This window comes from Phalacrocorax aristotelis, chromosome 7 (assembly GCF_949628215.1).
Source record: "Phalacrocorax aristotelis chromosome 7, bGulAri2.1, whole genome shotgun sequence".
NCBI lineage: Eukaryota > Metazoa > Chordata > Aves > Suliformes > Phalacrocoracidae > Phalacrocorax > Phalacrocorax aristotelis.
The window spans coordinates 34,630,022-34,653,630 of record NC_134282.1 but is presented as its reverse complement, the minus strand read 5'-3'; the positions used below and the strand labels follow the sequence as shown (position 1 = coordinate 34,653,630).

At 40.7% G+C, this 23,609-nt stretch overlaps 1 protein-coding gene across 3 annotated transcripts in view; it reads right to left on the bottom strand.

The window, feature by feature from the left end:
- Positions 1 to 23,285, bottom strand: part of SCAPER (S-phase cyclin A associated protein in the ER) — a 180,075-nt gene extending 156,790 nt beyond the window's left edge. For 2 of the 3 annotated variants that reach the window (XM_075099952.1, XM_075099954.1), the window contains exons 1-4: positions 23,156 to 23,285; positions 20,891 to 20,966; positions 17,327 to 17,441; positions 10,197 to 10,267 (exon numbers count right to left, since the gene is read on the bottom strand). In XM_075099952.1, coding sequence (XP_074956053.1) covers positions 10,197 to 10,267; positions 17,327 to 17,441; positions 20,891 to 20,966; positions 23,156 to 23,211 — 318 coding nt within the window. In that variant the 5' untranslated portion in view covers positions 23,212 to 23,285. Of the gene's footprint in view, positions 1 to 10,196; positions 10,268 to 17,326; positions 17,442 to 20,890; positions 20,967 to 22,679; positions 22,921 to 23,155 lie in introns of those variants that run through there. The other variant, XM_075099953.1, reaches the window with a different exon arrangement.
- Between the last annotated feature and the right edge of the window lie 324 nt (positions 23,286 to 23,609).

Sequence of the window (23,609 nt, the reverse complement as noted above, 5' to 3'; positions counted from 1 at the left end):
TCCAGTGAGCAAGTCCCCAGACAGAGGAGTAGAAGCGCAGATTTTATTTCTAAGCGTAATAGAGAGATGCTTGATTCACATTCACAGAAGTGAGTTGTGACTGCCATGATCAAGACTAGAGGGGCCCTGCCTCCAGCCAGGTGGAGGAAAGGGATAACTGGGCTTACTGGACTGTGTGGATCCGATGGCCTGGCACGTCCGACCCACAGGAGTATAAAGCTTTAGTGGACACTGGTGCGCAGTGCACCCTAATGCCATCAAACTATATAGGGGCAGAACCCATCGGTATCCCTGGAGTGACAGGGGGATCCCAAGAGCTAACTGTATTGGAGGCCGAAGTGAGCCTAACTGGGAATGAGTGGCAGAAGCACCCCATTGTGACTGGCCCAGAGGCTCCGTGCATCCTTGGCATAGACTACCTCAGGAGAGGGTATTTCAAGGACCCAAAAGGGTACAGGTGGGCTTTTGGTGTAGCTGCATTGGAGACAGAGGAAATGAAACAGCTGTCTACCTTGCCCGGCCTCTCGAAGGACCCTTCTGTTGTGGGGTTGCTGAAGGTCAAAGAACAACAGGTGCTGATCACCACCACAACAGTGCATCGGCGGCAATATCGCACCAACCGAGATCTCTGATCCCCATCCATGAGCTCATTCACCAACTGAGGAGCCAAGGAGTGATCAGTAAGACCCACTCACCCTTTAACAGTCCCATATGGCCAGTGCGGAAGTCTAATGGAGACTGGAGGCTAACAGTAGACTATCATGGCCTGAATGAAGTCACTCCACCATTGAGTGCTGCTGTGCCAGACATGCTAGAACTTCAATATGAACTGGAGTCAAAGGCAGCCAAGTGGTATGCCACAACTGATATCGCTAATGCATTCTTCTCAATCCCTCTGGCAGCAGAGTGCAGGCCACAGTTTGCTTTCACCTGGAGGGGTGTCCAGTACACCTGGAATCGACTGCCCCAGGGGTGGAAACACAGTCGTACCATTTGCTGTGGACTGATTCAGACTGTACTGGAACAGGGAGAAGCTCCAGAACACCTTCAATACAGTGATGACATCATCGTGTGGGGCAACACAGCAGAAGAAGTTTTTGAGAAAGGAGAGAAAATAGTCCAAATCCTTCTGAAAGCTGGTTTTGCCATAAAACAAAGTAAGGTGAAGGGACCCGCGCAAGAGATCCAGTTCTTAGGAATCAAATGGCAAGATGGACGTCGTCAGATCCCAATGGATGTGATCAACAAAATAGCAGCCATGTCTCCACCAACTAGCAAAAGGAAACACAAGCTTGCTTGGGCGTTGTGGGTTTTTGGAGAATGCATATTCCAAATTACAGTCTGACCGTAAGCCCCCTCTATCAAGTGACCCGGAAAAAGAATGATTTCAAATGGGGCCCTGAGCAATGACAAGCCTTTGAACAGATTAAACAGGAAATAGTTCATGCAGTAGCCCTTGGGCCAGTCCGGGCAGGACAGGATGTAAAAAATGTGCTCTACACTGCAGCCGGGGAGAATGGCCCTACCTGGAGCCTCTGGCAGAAAGCGCCAGGGGAGACCAGAGGTCAACCCCTAGAGTTTTGGAGTGGGGGATACAGAGGGTCCGAAGCCCGCTATACTCCAACTGAAAAAGAGATATTGGCAGCATATGAATGGGTCCGAGCTGCTTCAGAAGTGGTTGGTACTGAGGCACAGTTGCTCCTGGCACCCCGACTGCCAGTGCTGGGCTGGATGTTCAAAGGAAACATCCCCTCTACGGACCATGCGACTGATGCTACATGGAGTAAATGGGTTGCACTGATCACCCAGCGGGCTCGAGTAGGAAACCCCAGTTGCCCAGGAATCTTGGAATTGATTATGGACTGGCCAGAAGGCAAAGACTCTGGAATATCACCAGAGGAGGAGGTGACACATGCTGAAGAAGCCCCACTCTATAACAAAGTGCCAGAAAATGAGAAGCAATATGCCCTGTTCACTGATGGGTCCTGGCACCTTGTCGGAAAGCACCGGAGATGGAAGGCTGCTGTATGGAGTCCTACACGACAAGTAGCAGAAACTGCTGAAGGAGAAGGTGAATTGAGCCAGTTTGCAGAGGTAAAGGCCACCCAGCTGGCCTTGGACATCGCTGAATGGGAAAAGTGGCCAGTGCTCTATCTCTGTACTGACTCTTGGATGGTGGCAAATGCCCTGTGGGGCTGGTTACAGCAGTGGAAGCAGCAACTGGCAAACCCATCCAGGCCACCACATTGTGGCAAGATATTGCTGCCCAGGTAGAGAACCTGGTTGTAAAGGTACATCGTGTGGATGCTCATGTCCCCAAGAGCTGGGCCACTGAAGAACATCAGAACAACCAGCAGGTAGATCAGGCTGCCAAGATTGAAGTGGCTGAGGTGGATCTGGACTGGCAGCATAAGGGTGAACTATTTCTAGCTCGATGGGCCCATGACACCTCAGGCCATCAAAGGAGAGATGCAACATACAGGTGGGCTTGACCATGGACGCTATTGCACAGGCTATCCACGAATGTGAAACATGCGCTGCAATCAAGCAAGGGAAGCGGGTAGAGCCTCTGTGGTACGGGGGACGATGGCTGAAATATAAATATGGGGAGGCCTGGCAAATTGACTATATCACACTCCCACAAACCCACCAAGGCAAGCGCCATGTGCTTAAAATGGTAGCAACAACGACCGGCTGGCTGGAAACATATCCTGTCCCCCACGCCACTGCCTGGAACACTATCCTGGGTCTCGAAAAACAAGCCCTGTGGCGACATGGCACCCCAGAGAGAATTGAGTCAGACAACGGGACTCATTTCCAAAATAACCTCATAGACACCTGGGCCAAAGAGCATGGTATTGAGTGGGTGTATCACATCCCCTATCATGCACCAGCCTCTGGGAAAACTGGATGGTACAGTGGACTGTTAAAAACTACACTGAGAGCGATGGAGGGTGGAACATTCAAGCACTGGGATACACGTTTAGCAAAAGCCACCTGGTTAGTCAACACAAGGGGATCTGCCAATCAAGCTGGCCCTGCCCAGTCAGAAATCCTACATACTGTAGAAGGGGACAAAGTCCCTGTAGCACATGCAAAAAGTATGCTGGGGAACACAGTCTGGGTTCTTCCTGCCTCAGGCAAAGGCAAACCCATTTGTGGGATTGCTTTTGCCTGAGGACCTGGGTGCACTTGGTGGGTGATGCGGGAGGATGGAGAAATCCAATGTGTGCCCCAAGGGGATTTGATTTTGGGCAAAAACAGTCAATGAACTGAATAGCACAATGCGAACTGCTATATAATATTGTGTGTCACCTCTGTGTTGTATCAATGATATCAGAGTACGAGCCTCCCAACCCATGGAAGATAAACTGTGAAACAAGCAAAGTGCAGCAGTGATGGAACGATGACTGACTGGGCATGCAGCAACCCAACGCCACACACACCATCTCTCCCACCCTGAAAGACTGATACGACAGATGGAGCCCAGAGTCATGGACTGGGTGAACTCAATGGACATTTAAGGGACACTTTACAGGGAAGGCCCATGAACTAAGGGAATGATGTCTGTGTATTATGTTAAAGGATGGGAAGGGGAGGGGTGGTGGTTGGTAAGGTTGTATTGGATTGTACGGGACCTGGGCATGGTGTAAATGGTATGGAATAAGGGGTGTAGAATGTGCTGGTTTTGGCTGAGAAGGGGTTATTTCTCTTCACTGTAGTGCCTGTGGGGGTCGGCTACCTTTCCAGCTTCCCGCGCTCTGTCATCTTGGTGGGGCTGGGAGGGGCGGGGCCATGGCGGGGCCAGCTGACCCCGACTGGCCAATGACATGTTCATTCCATACCATGTGACACCATGACCAGTATATTAAGGGGGGGCAGTTTGCGGCTCTGGGAAGGCGCGGCGTCGGGTCGGCAGGCGGTGAGTGGCTGCGTTGCGTGCGGTTTGTTTCACTGGTGGTTCATTCCCCCCCCCCTTCCCCCTCCCCGGGTTTCGCTCCTCTTGTTGTTCTCCTTTACATTGCATTTTTGTTGTTGTTTCTTTTAATTTTAATTATTAAACTATTATTATCTCAACCCACGAGCATTACCCTTCTGATTCTCTCCCCCATCCCACCAGTGGGGGAGTGAGCGAGCAACTGTGTGGGGCTGAGCTGCCGGCTAATGCACGACATTCTGACAAGTATGTGCATCCAGAGATAAAATAACATTTTAGTAATAATCACACCAGCAATATTCCAAAGTTAAAGTCTACTACCAAGACATTACATACAACTTTATAGTTTTTAAACCCTCATTCCCATATAAAAGCATTAATATTAGTGAAAAACTGATGTGGCTAGCTGTTTGATCAATATGTTACAGCTACACTGCAGCAGACATGCTAGCAAGCACTGCAATAGTTACTAAAGAAAGCTTTCACAAATTAGAGGACTACTTATACTAAGATTTCCACTTGCCCTATTTTTAACATTGCAAGCTGAAGTCAACCCAATGGAAGTACTGTACCAGTGAATCAAATTGCTCCTACTTATATCAAGTTTGGAAGTGTCCTCATGCTGTTTTAAGTTGTAATTGAATAGCTTTAACTACAACAAATCTGCCGATTGATTTTTAGTGTTAATATGCAGGCTAATTGATCTAGTACTACTATGCTGCACAGATGCACAGAACTGCCAATATGCTAAATGCAATGGGAGCAGAGGGAGAACATCCAGCTGTCTTCACAAACGGTGGCACAGGCAGGAATCATTATGTACCTATGTGGAAGTACTGTTATGCCACCTCAGTGTTATGTATCTGTTGACCTTGTGTGTGCAGCTTAGTCACTCATATGAGGTTATGCCTCCCTGACAAAGATGCACTGTTACTCATCTGCACAGGATATTCCAAAGGATTCTGAAGCATGCTTGTTTGCCTGAAAATACCAAATCAGCCTTCGGCCCCATGACACTGTCCTTATTAAACCTGAAATTCTTTCTGACAACAAACGAACAAACAAAAATCCTGTTACCATGCCAGACTTCTATAAGCTTCTGCATTCCATAGCAGTCAGGTGGACTAAGCAACTCCAGTAAACCCAAAGTGACACCCAACCGTGTGCCATTTTGTGATGAAGGTCTTAGCTACAATAGTCTGGTTTTTGGTTTTGGTTTTTTTTCCATTAATGCATCCATTTTAATAGCACCTTTAATGCAGTCTTCACACATTGGTCCACAGTTGCGCAGATCTCCAGAAAATCAGTTCTTACTGGAGAACACTTGTAGGGATTATTGCAAAATTTCATTCTAAAAACCCGCTTTTGCAACATTGCACAAGCCAGCACACATAGTTTAAAGTTAAAGTATCTAATCACTAATTAGAAATACTGTAAATAGCAGAACAATTGACTGGGATTCAAGCCTTTTTGTCTCCTATGTAAAAAGCAGGGAAACATTATTCCTTTGTGCCAAAAGATGAGTTTAATGGCAAGTAAGTTTATACTTGGAGAAAGAGAATTCTTATAGTTATTTTAGATCACAGGCAACATAAGATAACCAGGACTGTAGCATAGTTTTGGATGGACTTATCAATGAACATACTTTTAAGGAAGAACTATATTTTTAGGATTAAATACATAGAATAGAGACCCAAAGATTGAGGAAAAATTTCTCTAGACTTTGTACATTCTCCTTAAGAGAATCTTTGGGTTTTTGTGGATTCCTTTTGAATTCCTACAAATTGTGCCTAAGCTACAAAAAGTTCCCTGTATGTTTAGGAAACATGTAAATGAACTCATATTTCTCCTATTTGAATTACAGAATGGGAAGGTAAGCAATAACCAAATGATTTTTCCATCGCTGTATTTAGGAATATAAATGCCTTTTTCCTCTAGATTTTAGGGGCCTTGTTTGATAAATTTACACCATAAACAGAGCTTCCCATTACAAGAGAGCTGAACCCTGGCACGAAGATAGAAACGGCCAAACTTCTCAGTAAATTCTAGAGTTCTGTTTTCTTCAGTGGCCTCTGGGTTCCAGCCTGCTTACTCCCCCCAGCGTTCTGACTACCTGTACCACATGGCATTAAACACAGCAAATTCCACTTTGTAATTAGGGAGGCAGACGCAGGACTGTCAAAATAGTTATGCTCTCACCTGCATTTGCCTTCAGAGTGTAATTTTTCTGTAAGAAGGGGAAGAATAGGAACCTGGTTTACTACAATCAAACTAACATCTCTGCTAGCCTTACATACATCTCAAAATGCTTTAAGTGTACTCCAGACAAACCCCAGCTAATGTATGCATGAGAGACGTTCAGGAAAGATGCAAGTTATACACAACCAATGAACAGGAATTTCAGACAGGTTTCATATGTCAGAGTATTTAATATTTTTAATTCTATGACATAAAAGTCACCTCTTAAAGAATAGCTTGGAGAAAAAATTCTCCCTAGCTGAGTCTTTATATATAAAGCTTTAAAGCAAAGCTTATACTGGCTAATGTACAGCTCTTCTAAAATACAGTTTATAATGCCACAACCTTAACCAAAGAAACATAAGTAGCTATATTAAAACCTTTTGCTGCCTGTATTTATAAAATGTGACCTCGGTGAAGTGATTACGTTTATACTCATTCACCTAGTATTTTTTATAGAAAGGATCAGTTGTTTTGGAATGGGAACCATGCATAAATTCCACTATTTGAAAGATACATTTGAAAGTGTATCTTTAAGAGAGTGTCATGCAATGTGTTTTGATATTTAGCAATAAATGTTATCCATATAGTATATCTGGCGTCCACTTATCTTTCTTCTATGTCAGCCATATTTTACTTAGGAAAACAGCATGTTGAACAGTGTTAACTACTCTAAGTTGTAGCAGTTCCATTATCACCCCTGTAGGCAGCTTTCCAGTGTCTAAGTAAAACCTAAGCAACATTTACAGTTACTCATACTCCAGTAGAACATCTTTGAAAGGATGCAAACCCCTAAATTATCAAATTTCTTGTAAACACAATCACACAAGCAGGTAAGCATTAAGCTGGTGGTTCATTAACAGACATAAAATTTTAAGTTCCTGATACAAGTCAGTTCTAACACTGTGCTTTGAATTTGTCACAGCCTGGTATCTGCAACTCAAGGAAACAGAAGTCATTTTTCAGAGAAGCCGCCAAATCGTGTCCCATGTTTGGCATGCCACTCTCCAGAAATTATGTGAGAAAAGATCAAACTCAGCAAGCTATTTTCAAACTTTGACTGGCATCAACTTTACTGAAATAAAAGCCAGTACTCGCTTAAATTTAACAGCTGCAAAGACTACTTTTAATATAAAGATACTACTAATATTTTATATAGACTGCTATATTCTGTACAGATGTTTCACGCAAGCACCAAAAAATTTCCAGGATTTCTGAATTAATCTGTATATTGTTCAGCACAATCTTTATCTGTAAGCATTTTAAGTAAAGTTTCTAATGAATCAAACTAACCTTTCACTGTGAAAAGCAACAAATGCTGGATTAGGTACAGACTTTTCAAGACTGTAGTTTCTGTGCCAACATACAGGTATAGCTTTATTATTCTTATTCATCTTTCCTGGAATTAAGTTTTAATTAAACAGTATTTATTAGAAGTATGTAGTTTTGACCAGATCTTATTTTTTAGTGCCATGCTCAGGTTGGGTGTGATGCAACAGTGAAACTCAATTTCCAGAGATTATAATCTCTTAATCTCTCTGGCATTCAGAGGGAACACATGAGCACAGGACAAAATATCTCTAACAGTGCAGTCTGAAGAAAGGTAAGGCAACAATCCCACACCTTCACCAAGATGGAGCTATACCCAAGCCACATAAACTCCACCTACATCCTGTGCCTAGTGCCTCCAACAAACTCTTGGCAGATTTTTCACTTTGGTTAGTAGTTGATGCATAATCCTCTTTCCACTGACAAGACACAAGGATACAGAATTAAGCTTTTCTGAGCAGAGTTCTAAAGCTCCAATCCTGCAAACTTCTATGCATCATTCTTAACTGGACATAAGTTCTTCGAGTCTTCTAAGCGACCTCAGATCACCTAGTCTTTGAACATGGATTAAATTTTTGGGTAAGTGTATTGTCAATAACTTTGCAGACTGTCACATATTACAAAACAACAACAACAACAAAAAAAACAATCACAGTGTTTACAAACACACCAAAAAACAGCTTGCCTTGCCCTCCTGCCCACCCTTCAAATAATATGCATGTTTACCCAAAGTGTGATGATAACATATATAGACACAATCTAGCAGGCCTACACTGAAGCTTGTCCTCACTTGTAGGGGAATAGACAGGGATCGGCGACCAGAAGATCACAGGATGTGACAGTAAGATAGACTCCTCCCCATAGGAGTGGCAGGAACAGGAAGCGCAAGAGCTATATAAGCATGTGACGCAGTTAAATAAATGGACATTTTGTATCCATCATATTGATGTCTGTACATCACTGTCCCCAGGGTGGGTAGAGCCCTGTGTCCCGGAGATATGCAGCCCAAGATAAGTTCTCCCACAAAAGCGTACAGCAACACTCACTAGAACAACAAAACCCATCCAAGAACTGCAAAGATTCAGAGGGGCTAGCTCATATTAGCTCACTTGTATTGATAGCTCAAACCTTTAACTGCAGAAAAGGAAAAGTTTTTGTGCCTTTCAAGTTTGGAAACATGGGAATATTCCTTCTTCCATCTCAAGTCAGTCAGTGTGGATGACTGAAGTGACGTTAAAACTGAATCTCTCCCCACACTCAAAAAAAAAAAAATCGTTTCAGTAACTGCCTTGGAGTTCTGGAAAGTATGAAGTGTATATTTATTCTCAGCATGCCAAAATTTATTGAATGTAGATTTGCCAGCACCCTACTGGGAGAAAGATGAGGATGATAAGATCATATGAAAGAGGTCTTGTAAATTTATTTTCTTGAGATTAGCGGCCCATTTATATGCAAAGGGAAATGAAAACTGAAGCCTCAACAAAGGTAACAAAAGAGCCACCAATTTGCAGCAGTATCCAGTGTCTCAAATGCAACAGAAATAAAGGTGCTGAATGCCAAATTCAAGTGCCAAGATGCACAGACACTCAGCAGGCCATTTCAAACCTTAATTGTACCCACTAGGAATGCATTATGTTTCTTCAATATAGTTTTAGCATAGCATTCCCACACAGAGCTACTGAATAACAATCAATTATTCTCCTGAAAACTCACTATTTACATAATCCCAAGTAACTAAAATAGACAGAACCCAAACTATGTAGCACATTACTCTTACTCAAAAGGTTCTGCTAGTAAACCCTTACAGCGAGCCCCAACTACAGCACTAAAATTCCACCTTCACAGAACAAAAGAACCCAGATACACAGTGGTTGTAATATACTAGTACATGAAGAGAGAATACAAGCTTAATAGCTGCTAAACTAAAATCAGGAAGATATCGTGCCTATGTTTTAAAGATGCAAATACATCCCTATGAAAGCAGAACATTTTTCAATTTTTTTCAAAAAAAGAATACCTTCCATATACCATATTATCAAAATCTGACTGACTGTCTCAAAATACGAAATGGCTAATACCATACTAATAGCTAAATCCATTAATCAAAGAAAAGCAACCGTTAAAGACGAGGAAAGACTGAGGTATTACTTTATTAATGCAGTAAAGATTGTCACTCACATGGATAAAAACAGGAGCAGTTTCTTCTTGACACTTCTCATTTGGACTTGCTTTCCAGTCATAACTCTCAGAAATTTTACTCACCTGGACTAATTTTTCCAAAATAGGATATATTAAAATTTTTAAACCAAAATTCTCCAGCCATTAACACATGAGGTCAGGAAATAAAGCATTTCCTTAACCTAGAAATTGAGCAGAAAGGTAGCATCCTTGTAGGAAGAATAACATGTATCATTTTATTGTTGAACAGCACCCCCCCCTTAAAATAACTTTAATGCCAAGAAATTGTGCATCCAGAGATTAGGAAATTACAAAAGTAGAAGCTGAGAAAGACAACCTGTATTCCGGCATTTTTTAACTTCTGAATTCTTGACTTTGAAACTTGTATGCTTTAAAAATACAAATGTGTGTACAGCTTTATATGTATTACTCAGCCAATAATGTATCAGTGATATCACAAAACATTTTTACGTTGTATATTGTGTCGTAACCAAAACAAAAAATTAGTAGATACCTGTTTTGCAGTCTTGTGTGCTCCCTGAGTGGCCCTCTTTGTTTTTACACCAGCCTGCCATTTTGATTTTCCTGTGGGAGAAGCAATTGTTTTACTCAACAATAACAATTTTAATTACAGAGCATTCTAAAACACACATTTACCATTTCGCCATGCACTGATATAGGCACAAGTTATGAGTTAAGAGGTTTGAGAAACAGTATATTCCAAATACCTGTTCCACAGTTCAGAATGTGGATAGTGCCAGAAAACACACAGGAAAAAAAATTACAAAGCAAGGCAAGAATTACAGACTTCATTCAACGAAGTTAACCTACCTTTAAGTTCCCAGTGCCTCTGAAAATCATATCTTTACAATCTACATGTCAAATACAATATTAGTTTTCTATATATATTAAAAAACCTGCTCTTGAATTACTGTAGTATCTGATTAAACAGAATTAAAACTAGGAAATTTTCTTAGGAAAAGCAAAAGAAAGAATTTAGGTTGAACAACTGTTCAAACAACCTACCAGTAGATTTACATATTTTCTGCCAAGAAAGATAGGGAAAAACACAACTTTGGACTGGATTTAGTTCACCTACATTTAGGTAGCCAAAGGAAGAGAGAAAAACATTCACAGAGCATGCGTCAGTCCCCTTAAGATCTGAAGTGCCTTCTCAAACATACCTGTCTCCCTCCACTCCTTGGATGAAGTGACTTTGGCAACTATCCTTCTAAAATCAGTTTCAATTCCCCCAGTCAGAAAGGTTGATTTCAGGCCTCAGTGCTGTGGTGGTGGACGTTTCTTAACCGCTTAAGAGTTCTCTTTGCACCGATAAATTTGTGTTAGCCTAGACCTACCTGGACATGTTTGCATTTAATCTTTGAGACTCGCTCGGGTGTAATTTAAAAAAAATTTTTAAAAAAAGTTTTATTCCTCCAACTTAGTATCCAACTTGCACAACATGAAAAACACAGGATCCAATTACCAAAAATGTAAGCAAGTAAGACAAAATACTGTGGCAAGAGTACTCTCTAGCACAGATTACATCTAAGTAAAAGTTTTAGGATTATTTAGCTGGATGAAGCCAAGCAAATAAATGCATTAGCTGAATACAGTTCCTTCCTAGACCATGGAGATCATTCTTGAATTTCAAAATTGTCCAGCTGAGTTTTTAACAGTTTTTAGGCCAAGTTCCCTAACACAGTCCAGCTGTTTTACATTGCCCTGGTTATGTAAAGCAGCTGTAAACCTGTCTTAATCAAGCAGTTGTACAGCTGGTTTGCATCACTGGCTATGCCAGGGAACAAGGCCTTCAATTTTAAAAGAAATGAAAAATTATTTGCTTTATAATTAATTTTTAAAATGCTATGTTAGCCAAAACAGGTACCAATTAACATATTGAACTCAATTTAGCAGCATTCAGGAAAAAAGTTGATCCAGCTACCATATGTACAAAAATTTCCTATTCACTAAAAATCTTAAACTGCAGATAAGTTCCATGTCAGAATTATGATAACTGCAGTATTTCCATCCCCAAAGTCTCTCTTCTGAGATGATTTACATTCTGCAAAGACAAGATTTTGAATGGAATGGTATACAGAACTTGCACAGTGAAAAGGATTACAAATAAATGTGGGTATGGTAAAATTTAAAAAGGGCAAACAAAAAAAAAGTTGCAGTCTCTTTACATTCTACAAAAACAGAATATTAATTCATCATCTAAGAACTGGGAAATGTCTGAACAAGTCCCCAGTAAAGACAAAAGCTAGTTTTCAGGAACCTTCTATATAAGGCAAACACTTTGAGAAAACAACACTTATGTAAATACCAGGTTTTGCAAACTTAAAAGCAAATGATGTGTGGCAGGGACTAATTCTTTCTTAAGGTACATGGGCCAAAAAGTTCTGTCTTTCAGCAGCAGCCACACTTCTGAGCTTTATTAGTCTTTTTCTTCTAATAAAGACCTCTGGTTATTAGAGGATATCTTCCCTTCTGCTTTTGTCCTTTTATATTCACAAGCAGTGAGAACACAAGAGCACTCCTCAGCTGTTACATGCATGTTCAGTGACTACTGGTATGTAGCTGTACAACACCAGCATTGCTATGAGATGCACAGGAACTCAGTGACATATGAAGGGCATTATCTGCTAGGAATTTACTGAATTTTAATGAAAGAACAAGAGCAACCAAAGATTATAATCTCATTTGCTATTAAGTCGCCAGTGTAAGATACATGAAGTAGCAAAGTTTTGCAGTATTCAGGGAGCTACAGTAGTAGTATTTTACACTCAAAGTCCATTTCCTCTCTGTCTGGTAATTAAATATGAAGCCCACAGATTTTATGACGCGTGAAGACTTCCTGTCACAAAAAGCTAAGGTGCTAGTATCTCAAAAAAAGCGCCATTGATAAACTATTTTCAAAATCTATCTTTTTACTATCTTGACAATCATCCCTCATCTCTATCAGATAGTTTTACCAACATGAGAAATGTGGGAATCACCTTTACATTTAGTAATTACTAGCAGCCCTCATTTCTGTTCTCACTATGGCAGAGATCAACTGTGTATGTTGTTTCAGTGCCTTTGACCTGTTCATCATGAGACCTTCAGCAGGAACCATAACAGTTTTCAATTGTATTTCTCTTCATCTCCTTGAATGAATCTGACGATGCAACTGGGTAAGCATTCTGTTGTTTTCCTCCAGTTCTTATACACAGTGTCAGTAATCTACTCTGTCACCTCTCGTCTTCCATGTTATCTACAAAAGCTGTAAGACAGTCAGTCTACACCGTAGTACCACTGCTACATATAACCAGTCTGTACTCCAGGATCTATCTTACTAGCCCAGCTGGTACACTCATCCATCTTAAAACACACTTGCAAAAATGAGGCTTGGGTTAGACCTGGTTGCCTGAACCTCATATAAAGTAAGGCAGAGGCATCTGCCTGGAGGAAGCAGACAGATGAGACTGATTATTTCTGACCCCTTAATTGAGGAAGCATATTGACATTTTAATATTATGGTAAACCACATCTTTTTAAAAGTTAGTAGAGCAGTAGTAGGTAGGATTTTTCTAACTGTACAATGCTAAGGATCTGTAGAAATGACTGCCTTCAAGCATGGATATAACCAAAATTCTCCATGTTTTGCCACCTCCAGATTGAATTACAGCAATATATTTTGCACAAAATTACTTTTAAAAATCACTGTCACTGCCTCACCAAGAATATAATGGCTCTGTATTTCACTACCAGCACTAGACTGGATTCCCATTCATTTCAGAGAAATTCAAGGTTTGAAACCTATGAGCCTTGAAGAATACCCTACCTTTCATGTTATATTCTGCCAGTTACAATCAGATGCAATGCTGCTAGGGCTTATACACAACGTTTTCAGTCACTACTCTTACAACTTCCTTATGTGGCCAAAGAGAGCCAAGTTTCATGACTTTCATCACATACTGCAGAACCTGTTTACTCCATCGGGCTCTTGCTAAAGGAGTAGATTATACTGCAGGCTCCCCAAAGTGTGCCAGGTACATTTCAACCAGTAAAATATGTTTCCTTACCCTGAAACACTTAATCTACAAATGAATTCCATATGGTGAGAGCCCAAGCGATTTTAAGGAAATAGGAAATAAGAAGGGAACAGTTACAAATACAAGATTTGCCAAATTCTTGACACATCTCTTAGAGCGCCAGAGGTACCTTACCTTCTATTAACATTTAAATGTCTAGCCTCTGCAATGTTTTAACTGTTGCTAATATCACAGCTTAGATTTTGTAATAAAATGCTTGTGTGGTGCTTCTCTGCATGCGGTGCCTCAAATTTCATGCTAGGCATATAAAATAATTACAAAGGAAAAAATTCTGAAATCCTCTATTAGAATGATCACAGCTTTCCAAGTTGGGCAAGATCTAAGCAATTGCAATAGGCAATTAGTGGCCATAGGTTTGGAATGCAAATCTAAATCTGGAGAGAGGATATCAGACTAGTGAATTTTTCACAGTTATAAGGCTCTCCTCCTAGGACACAAGTCAACTGCACTGTTAATTAGGCTATCCACAGAATCTGCTGTATATTAATGAATTCTGTGAAGGAGAATTTTCATTTCAAGAGTTGAAATGCGTTAACAGTCACTATCTCTTCTAGACCATTGCCACCATGTTTCGGATTTTCTCATGTCACTGATCTGTATTCATAACTAGAATTTCAGATCTGACATAACAAGGGTGCATCCTGCTCCAAAAAAATGTAACGGAAGTGCCACCTGCTGTGACAGAAATCTCTCTCCTTTTTAAGGAAATATTTATTGACTGGAACTATATATTTCCATTAAGGAATGAGAAAGTTTTGATTGCAATTATTTTCATTATTGCTCTTTTACCCATGCCCTCTAGATAAAATACACAAATCTTTCAGAGGAAAACTTAAATGGTAAGGAGGACACAAGCACACAATTTTTAAAGGAAACAGAAGAAGAAAGGATACAAACTGAAAAAATTAATCCAGCATTTTAATCTACCAATCCTCTATAACACTACCACTAGTAATAGCAAATGCCCATACCCTGTTTCGGCGGGGGGGACGGGGGACATCTCAATGAGTAACAGCATCTAATATAAAATGTTAAATCAGACACTGTTACTGCCAAAGCAATACCTCTGAACATTACAAGCAGAAGAAACTGTAAAAGACAAAAATTCTGCTTGGTACAGAAGAGTTGCAGGATTTGCTCAGGCAACCTGAACCTTTGGCCTGATTCACCCAACCCCTGAATGAGTTAGAGCTGTCCTAATTCATAATATTGCCGTATCATTCCTCGGAGACAAAATACATATTGAAAGATCAGCATAGAATGAATTAGAGCTCACTGACACCAACATATATACCCGCTATGCCAAGACAAGGCTCAAGAGATAAAGGATCTGGCTCCGCCAGACTTTCATTAGGCACAAGTTCCTTTCCACAGGGAAATTTTCTATCAGGCAATTATCACTTGATTCTTTGTAATGTGCAAAAAAGTCAGCCTACAATTTAATGAAGAAATTTTAAACAGAAGAAAGCACCAGTGGCAAAAAGTTAAAAATTACATGAGTGTTAATACAACCAAAAGAAAGGAATTAATATAGCTACTGAGATTTTAATTATCATACCTAACTATTTAATGAAGGCTAAAAATTCACTTTTACATTCATTCTTCATGTTTTGGCAGAAAATGTTCATCTACAACTCACATTCATTCATTTTTCAGCAAAAAGTCTTACTTGAAAGTTTCTAAAATAATATTAAAAGCAAGGTAGTATTAAAAAATAACAGATTCTTTAAACAGAAATTTAATCATCTCACAAGTAGCTCAAAAATACTGTTAGAAATATGCTACATGCACTCATTCATACTCATTCATAATACTACCTTCCCCAAAAGCACAATTCAGAACCTATAAATAATTTAGGTCCCAATTCTAATTCTGCTTAAATAACATATATGAGTAGTCCAATCACCGGATCTACTAACATTCTCAAGAACATGCAGGCAACTGTAAGACTAGCAAATAGATAAATGCACCTTCTGGAGGCAGATGCAAATGAAGCTCCCAGAAGACGACAGAGCTGGCCCACTTACAAACACACGTATTCATGATAATAAACTGAGTAGCTGCTGCATGTGATCCAAAGCTGGGAGGTGCATGTTCTAATTGGTCGGATTATGCTCAAGTCTTAAATTATTTCCATTTTCTCCTCCTACATGTAGCTAACAAAAAAATCACAGTACATGTTTTTCTGCTGCTACACAAAATGTACTAAGATAGCTGGGACAATGCTAAAGTGAAAGGGTCAGAACCAGAAACCAAGGCCTGTAAATTTGGACATTTGTAATTAGGGGTAGGATGTTGAGCTGATAAATGTAAGTTATCTGTCATTCTGCTTGTCATTGTTCAACAGACGTACAGCTGTGCATTCTGAACTAAATGTAATTTCCTTGATGAAACCTATATAAACATACACATACAAACATCTAAGCAGGTTTTCATGCACCTCATTGTCTTCTGTCACTTTAGACTTTTCAGCTTTAGAAAGAAAAAAAAAGTCACAAATACACCTTAATGATTAAAGCAAGCCAAACATGGCTCAAACTTTACTTCAGACATAGGGTTAATTATCTTGTAACTTAGCATAACCACTCATAGAAGTATCTTTTCCACTGGCAGAATCACAGAACAGCTGAGGCTGGAAAAAGCCTCTAGAGACCATCTAGTCCAACCTCCTAGCTTAAAGCAGGCTCAGCTAGAGCAGGCTGCCCAGGACGATGTCCAGGTAGGTTTTGCGCATGTCCAAGGATGAAGATTGCCCACAGTTTCTCTAGGCAACTTTTTCCAGTGTTCAACCACCCCCAGAGGAAAAAAAAATTACTTTTAGATACTCCCTCCTAAGTCTCAAAAGCAGCAGCACCTCCACAGGGATGTGAGAGCTACAAAAGTACTTGAGATGGAGTCCTCGAAAACAGCATTCTGACATCTGGAACAGCTTGAGCAGTATAAAAATTGAAGTCGATTCCTGGCTCCTGAAGTCATCATACCACAAGAGAATATTACAACACCAACAAAACTGTTCTGAGGACTTGCATTATGGAAAACTGCCCCCACATATCCCCTTCCTTAAAGATTCTTCACAGCTGTTTACCACAGGCTGAAGTGATACTAAAAGAAACTTCCACACTTGTGTGTTTTACAGCATAGAGCTATTTGTTGGATGGTTCTAAGCCATCCCTACAATTGTGAATTCTCAAGGTACAAGAGATTAGTTTTTAACAGCCTTTTCAAAGTCCAATATTTTAAGATAACATTATTACATTACTCAAGTATCTTGATAATATCAGCAAGAGAGAACAGTCTTAGATGTTGCTTTAAGACCAAATTAAAACCATTTTTAATCTGCCACTATGGAGGTTTTGTAAAGTGATCTCTCAACTGCAGGGTGCATTTTGGAAAAAAACTTTAAAATTATACTATGTACTCTAAACATAACCATTTATTTTTTTATAGAGAAATCACATGTAAGAAACATGTTTCCAGGCGAGCAACTCCAGCGGACAAAGGGACAGAAGTGGAAAAAGCTGGTGGAAGACTCTTGAATACATACCATCATCATTGTTTTCCAGTGGCACACTCCACGCAATTAGGTTCCTTGCTGTACGTCCCTCTTCTGCAACTATTTTCCTCACTTTGTCATGGCTATTAGAGCGTTGGAAAGAAGCCTGAACACAAGAAATACAGGGACAGGGAAAAAATAATATATATAAATCTGTTGTTTGATATGCTAATTTAACCAATACATGGTTAAACCATCTAGAGTGGGGTGCACAAGTAGTTAATTTTCCTCAAATATCCAAAAGAGGTATACATATTCATTTTCACAACTGTTTTTCTGCATGACAAGCAGACTGATTCATCAACGTGACATGAGAGTTACCACCCAGCCCTCAGTATGGGTAAGCCTACACTGCACATTCTTAACCTCTATTTAATTGACTCTCAATGCTGCTTGAGCATCACAGTAGACTTCGCAAACGTTTTAGTTACTTTCTGTTAATTAGAACTAATTTTTCAAGATAAAAGCTGCATGAGACCAAAATTCATGCATTAGCTGACTGGAGAAAGGCACGAGATTTATCAGAATCATCTGAAACATGTATAAACACCCCACCTCTCTTTCACTGAGAATATAAGAACCTAGAAAGTATTTCCTGGCAACTATAGTTAGCTGTTATTACCAGAAAGCTGCAGCTGTTCAAAGACAGAATAAGAGACACTGAGGAGGAACTTTGTTTGCCTAATAAATGCATTTCTTTGCAACCGCAAAATACACCGTCACAAGACATTTGAAACCAAATATAACATATTTGTATCAACTGACAGATGTCAATTAGACAAAATCTTGCCTCTTCTACAGTGTATCACATTATTCCTCATAAAATAATTTGAAAAAAAGCCAAACTATATACTGTAATGATAAATTAATGTACCATGATAGCACAAAACTGCTGACTCAGTTATCTTTAAACACCAACAAGCCGAACCACAAAGAGGTTACATAAATCAGAATATTATTTTAGGCATGAACAGACTGAAAATACAGTAAAAACTAATATAGCAGATGAGCAGCTACAATTTATTAAGGTGGTAGGAAACGTAATACAAACGAGAAACTGCTTTTACTTCAATGCTTATGTAATAGTTTTTAACTTAAGTTTCTCTCATCCAGATGTCCTCAATTGCTTGTTTCAAAGCCACAGTGTGCCATCTAGTGCTCCACAGACCTACCTAGAGATATCACCATGTAATACAATGAAAACAAAGAAAAAATAGCATTGCTATATAAGCGAACATCAGGAAAACCTAATGAAATAAATGAAGCAAATTATATATTTTGGTCCAAAGACACCCAAGCAAAGCACAATTAAAAAAAAAACAACAGGTTCTGTACTACACTGTTTCTAGTCTATCCTCATTCTATATAATTAATTGCCTAGTCTCACTAGGAACTTATAGTAAGAATGACCATTTCTGCTGAATCAAGCTTGGTTTAAGCTTTTAATCTCTTGCTGCCTAATGGTACACTTTCCATCATCAATCTAAGAGTTCAAGATCCACAAGTGTCGCATACTGTTTTAAAAACACTTCAAATTACTGTACAAACTGCCAATATAAATACTTGTGATAGCTTACTTCAGACAAATAATTTTAACTTAACACCTCTGCATTGTGTCTCTCACAAAGCAAAAGAAGGATGTTCAGACTGCATTTTGCATTAATTTATTCTCAAATCTTCAAAAAAAGACCCAACCACTCACCTTTGCTGGAAGTAAAGCTAATCTATGGCATCCCCAACTGCCAAACTGAAATAAGTAATCAAATAAATCTGTTTTCTTTTATTGCATCTTTTCTTTTAAACCCTCCACCAGCAGACAGTGTTCACTTGGCACAATCTATGCAGTACTTAACTATGGCTTTCCTACAGCATAAACCCACTCATTCTTGCCGTACACAGAGGACTTGGAAACCACTAATATTTTTTCTTTACTATTATTTTTTATGCTATTATGTTCCATTTCATCTTTCATTGGTTTTCCTATCTTCTAGGCTTACCATCCCTACTCCTTTAATCTTTTTTCTCACATTTTCCAGATCTCAGATTTCAAGTTTTCTGATTCTCAGCACTTACGGTTTTCTCTTCCAGATTGTCTCCAACTGATTCACATCTGTCTTTGAAATACAACATCCAAAAGCATATGCAAATACTTCAGTGAAGACTTTCTCAATGCTAAACACCATGGACAGGTTATTCACATCTTACAGATGATACTCTAATTTAATCATCTCAAAATGATGCATGGGGCGTTTTTTTTGCAATGTGATATTACCTTTTCAGCACATATAACACATATATTACCACAACTTACAGAGTCATAGAATAACAAAGCCTGGAAGGGACCTCTGCAGCACTAGTCCAACCCCCAAGTCCCCATCCCCTGGTCAGAGCAGAGCCAGCTCTTCCTAATACATAAGCAGAACTTGTCTCGATGCACATATGACCTTCTAGGTTCCTTTCTGCACAACTCCCACGAAGACAGTTGCTTCCCATCCTTGTTTCTGGAGATCATTACTCCCACGTGAGTGTAAAACTTGGCATTAGTCCACACCAAACTGACTTTTTAAATTATTTTTTTTTAAGCCTGAAAGGCTTATAAAGGAAAGCAGAAATATCTCAAAATGACATTTCCAAGTACTTTGTAACATGAAAATTCTAGCGTCCATAACTTAGAGGTCAGTCAAATGAAAACACCACACCCTTAAAGGGGGTCTTAACAGGACAGTTAGCAATAATGACACGTACAGCCACAGAGAAGCTAAACTCTCATGCCAAAGGCCACAGTGGATATCAACACAGTCTTTTCATTTGACTAGACAAGAGCACACCTTAATACCCTCTTTTGTATGAGTGAAGTGATACTGATGATTGGTTTTGACCGCACCCTCAGCCTGAATCCCTCCTACTTGCTACTTAACAAGCCAAAGTAGTACCTTCCTCAAAGTGCTGTAGATGCAATCATCTGTTCAGCAAAAGGAGTGACTACAAATTTGTTTAGCCTAAATAGCAGATTTTTGTGATTTAGTCTGTACTGCTCTTTGCATGGTTATGAATATTAAAAGACCTTTTATGATGATTTCTGGTTTAATGGTGTCATATACGTATAAATACGTTGCTGTAAACAAGCCCACCAGTTTCATCTATGCCACTCTCAAAGAAAACAACTTCAGCTCTAACCTCAGCTATTTCAAAGAACACCACTCTTTTAGTGCAACCAAACATTACGGTCTTACATAAGAGCACAGGTGGGGTGAAAGCAGTTTAAAATGGGAATCAGCTGAAACAAATGCCCCAAAGTCCAAAAAAAATATATTCTAACACAACTGGAAATGATGCAAACCAGAAGAAATACTCAAATCTTTTCTACAGTAAAATTAAGTTTTGAAAGTTTCTCATCATGGTGTAAATAAATTAAATTGATTCAGTTTCTAGAATCAATACTTTCAGAGAAGGTACAAAGGAACCAATTTACCAATGAATCCCAACATGAAAATTTCGTTTTTCCTGCAGCAGGAAAAAGTCCTACCACACTGCTATAGTAGTTAAACATCTTACCATAATGCTATAGCCTTCCTCCACATCAACAGGATCACGGATTACATTTTTGGACGACCCCATTGAGTTTTCATACCTGCATCAAAATAAATGCAATTAATCATCTTCACTTAAACCACTTCTGAAATTAACTTTAGCTCCTTAGCAGCATTTGTGTCACAGACATCTGATGAATGCAGTACAGTTTTCAGAAGATAGTTCTACTTGTAAAGTGTTTGTACTGCTCCTTACTAAAAGCAGCCAAAGGCCCAAGAAGAAAACAGAAAGAGAATTACCCTACAGAAAAATGTAAATGTATATGTAGGAAGACAGTAAACAGTACAAAGAATATTAAAGCTTTAAAACAAATCAGTGAACAGACTGCTCTAGAATAATGAAAGGCAATCAAAATAATCTCTCCTGAGATAGAAGACCGGGCAAGTTGATTATTAGTTCAAAAAGAAAAATTAATTGGAAACACACCGAGAAATCATTACCAGATAATAAGAGGTGAAACAAAACAAAACGGAAAATTTCTGTTCTCATTAAAAAAAAAAAAAGATGTGATAGTTCCTGTAGAAGTCAGGTCTGAGAAAGTAAATACTTTTATAGTATTAGTTTTAAATAGTTTGGAATAGTTTTGAATAGTTTTGAATTAGTTTTGAATAGTTTTGAACTACAGAACCATTGCTACAAATGCAGAATTGCCAGGGCTAAATATTTATAGGTTTATCAAGAATTCCCTGCACAGTGATAACAATTTTGAAATAAAAATAAAGCCTTAGCTTCAAGGTTGAAACAAATTCTAGCCAGCTACTGATCAGAGTGCAAAAACTCTACTGCAACAGTTCTTAATTCCTCTAAAGAATCAGATGGTAACCAGAAGTTAAAGACACTTCTAAATTATCAGATATTAAGTAACAGAACAAGATTAACCTTTAATCAGATCCAAAGTGGGCTTTTATTGTTCTTTATTATTAGTGATACTGCTTTAAGCAGGCAGTTCCCTTATTCTCATATTACATCCTGTACTCATATATTGCTCATTTTTCTTAAAGTAAATATCCAAAACCTATGTCAACAAACAAGCAGTTGTCAAGATCTGCACTTGTTGGTACGCTTTAAGAAAAGCTACTGAGCTTATGAAAACTGAAACATTCTGCAGCTGGTTGAGGAAAGCAGAGTTTTTGAAAACAAAGTAAGATTGTATTTCAGCATTGCTTCAGATGCTGGGATAGGCCCAGCATAAGGGGTCTTCAAACACTGAGGTACCTTTGAAAACTCTGCTTTTGCCCACCAAATTAACTACATTATAATTAAGGTGTAATAAAAGCTCATTAAACTGACATACATATTGAAGGAAAAGAACTGAGGGCCCAAATATTTTCCCAGTACTGCAGGGCATTTGGAAGTAATTTAGAAACAAGGATCTGTATTTAGAAAAAAGTGTAGAGAAGGCAAACCCTACCCAAGTATGCTGCAAGACCTACAGTACTATCAAGCTTTTGTAACGACGATATTCTCTCTGACAGGGAAGGAAGACCATCAGTTTAAACTGTGAATATCATGAATAGTTTTTAACGTGCAAATACTTCTACACCTTATGGCAGTTTACAGTGAGCTTTCCCTGTACGTGCACCTCTCCCTTCCATATCTACAACTTCCACGCCACAAGAAAGGTGGACCCGTACAACTCAAAAGTAACAGCGAGGGTTACAAGCAGAGGAATATCCCACAGACTGAGCAATGCTAGATTTCCTCACAGACGGTGCTCACGACTGCGGGCTCGGGTAGGGGTGACGGAACAGACCTCCTGGAACGGGACAGGCCCCTCCGCCGCGGGGCTGAGGCAGGGCTGACGCGGGGCGCACCGCGGGGCTGCGGGGCCCGGCTCCTCGGCGAAACGGCCGGCCGAGCTCCCCCGCACAGCGAGATCTAACCGACATCCACCGGCCCCGCTCGCCGCCACCGGCTTCCCAGTTGCCTATAGCAACTGGCCTCTCCCTCTCCCTCTCCCTCTCCCTCTCTCTCCCCTCCCCCCGCCCCCCCCCGCGCCCAGCCCCACGCTGCGCAGCGGAGGGCCGGGCCGGGCCGGGCCGTGCCGTGCCTGGCCGTGCCGCCCGGGCAGGCCGAGGGCCCGGAGCCGCCGGCGGGGGCAGTGCTGGGGGACTTGGCGAGGCGGAGGACAGGTGGGCCTGGCCCGCCGCCATCTTGCCCCGCGCCCGCCGCGCCGCGTCCTGCCCCCTCCCCCCGCCCCGCACCGGTGCGTGCGGAGCGGCCACTCACGCTCTCCGCCGCGCCGCACCGTCCCGCCCGCGCGCGTCCCGCCGCAGTGATGTCATCGCATCCCGCCGCCAGCGTCCGCCCGCCGCGCGCTCTCCTTGTCCCCCCGCCCGGCCCGGCCCGGCCCGGCCCGGCCCCGCGAGCCGCGCATGCGCCGCCCTCCCCCCTGAAGGCATTGCCCTCACGTTGCCCGCCCGGTCCGGTGCCCTATGTCCCTAAGCACTGAGCCCTTCCCTCACCGGTGAGGAGCCGGGAAAAATAGAAAATCTAATACGTGCAGGCAAATACATCGTTGTGTGCAATCCATTGGGTGTACGTGTAGGCGGAGAGCAAAACAGGGACCTGATCCTGGGGTTTAAGCCTGGTGAGGTGTAAGTTATGGTACTGTGTCCAGCTTGGGCACCATACTTGGAGAAAGATGGGACGCGCAGAGAGGCCAGGCCTTTCCGTAGAATCT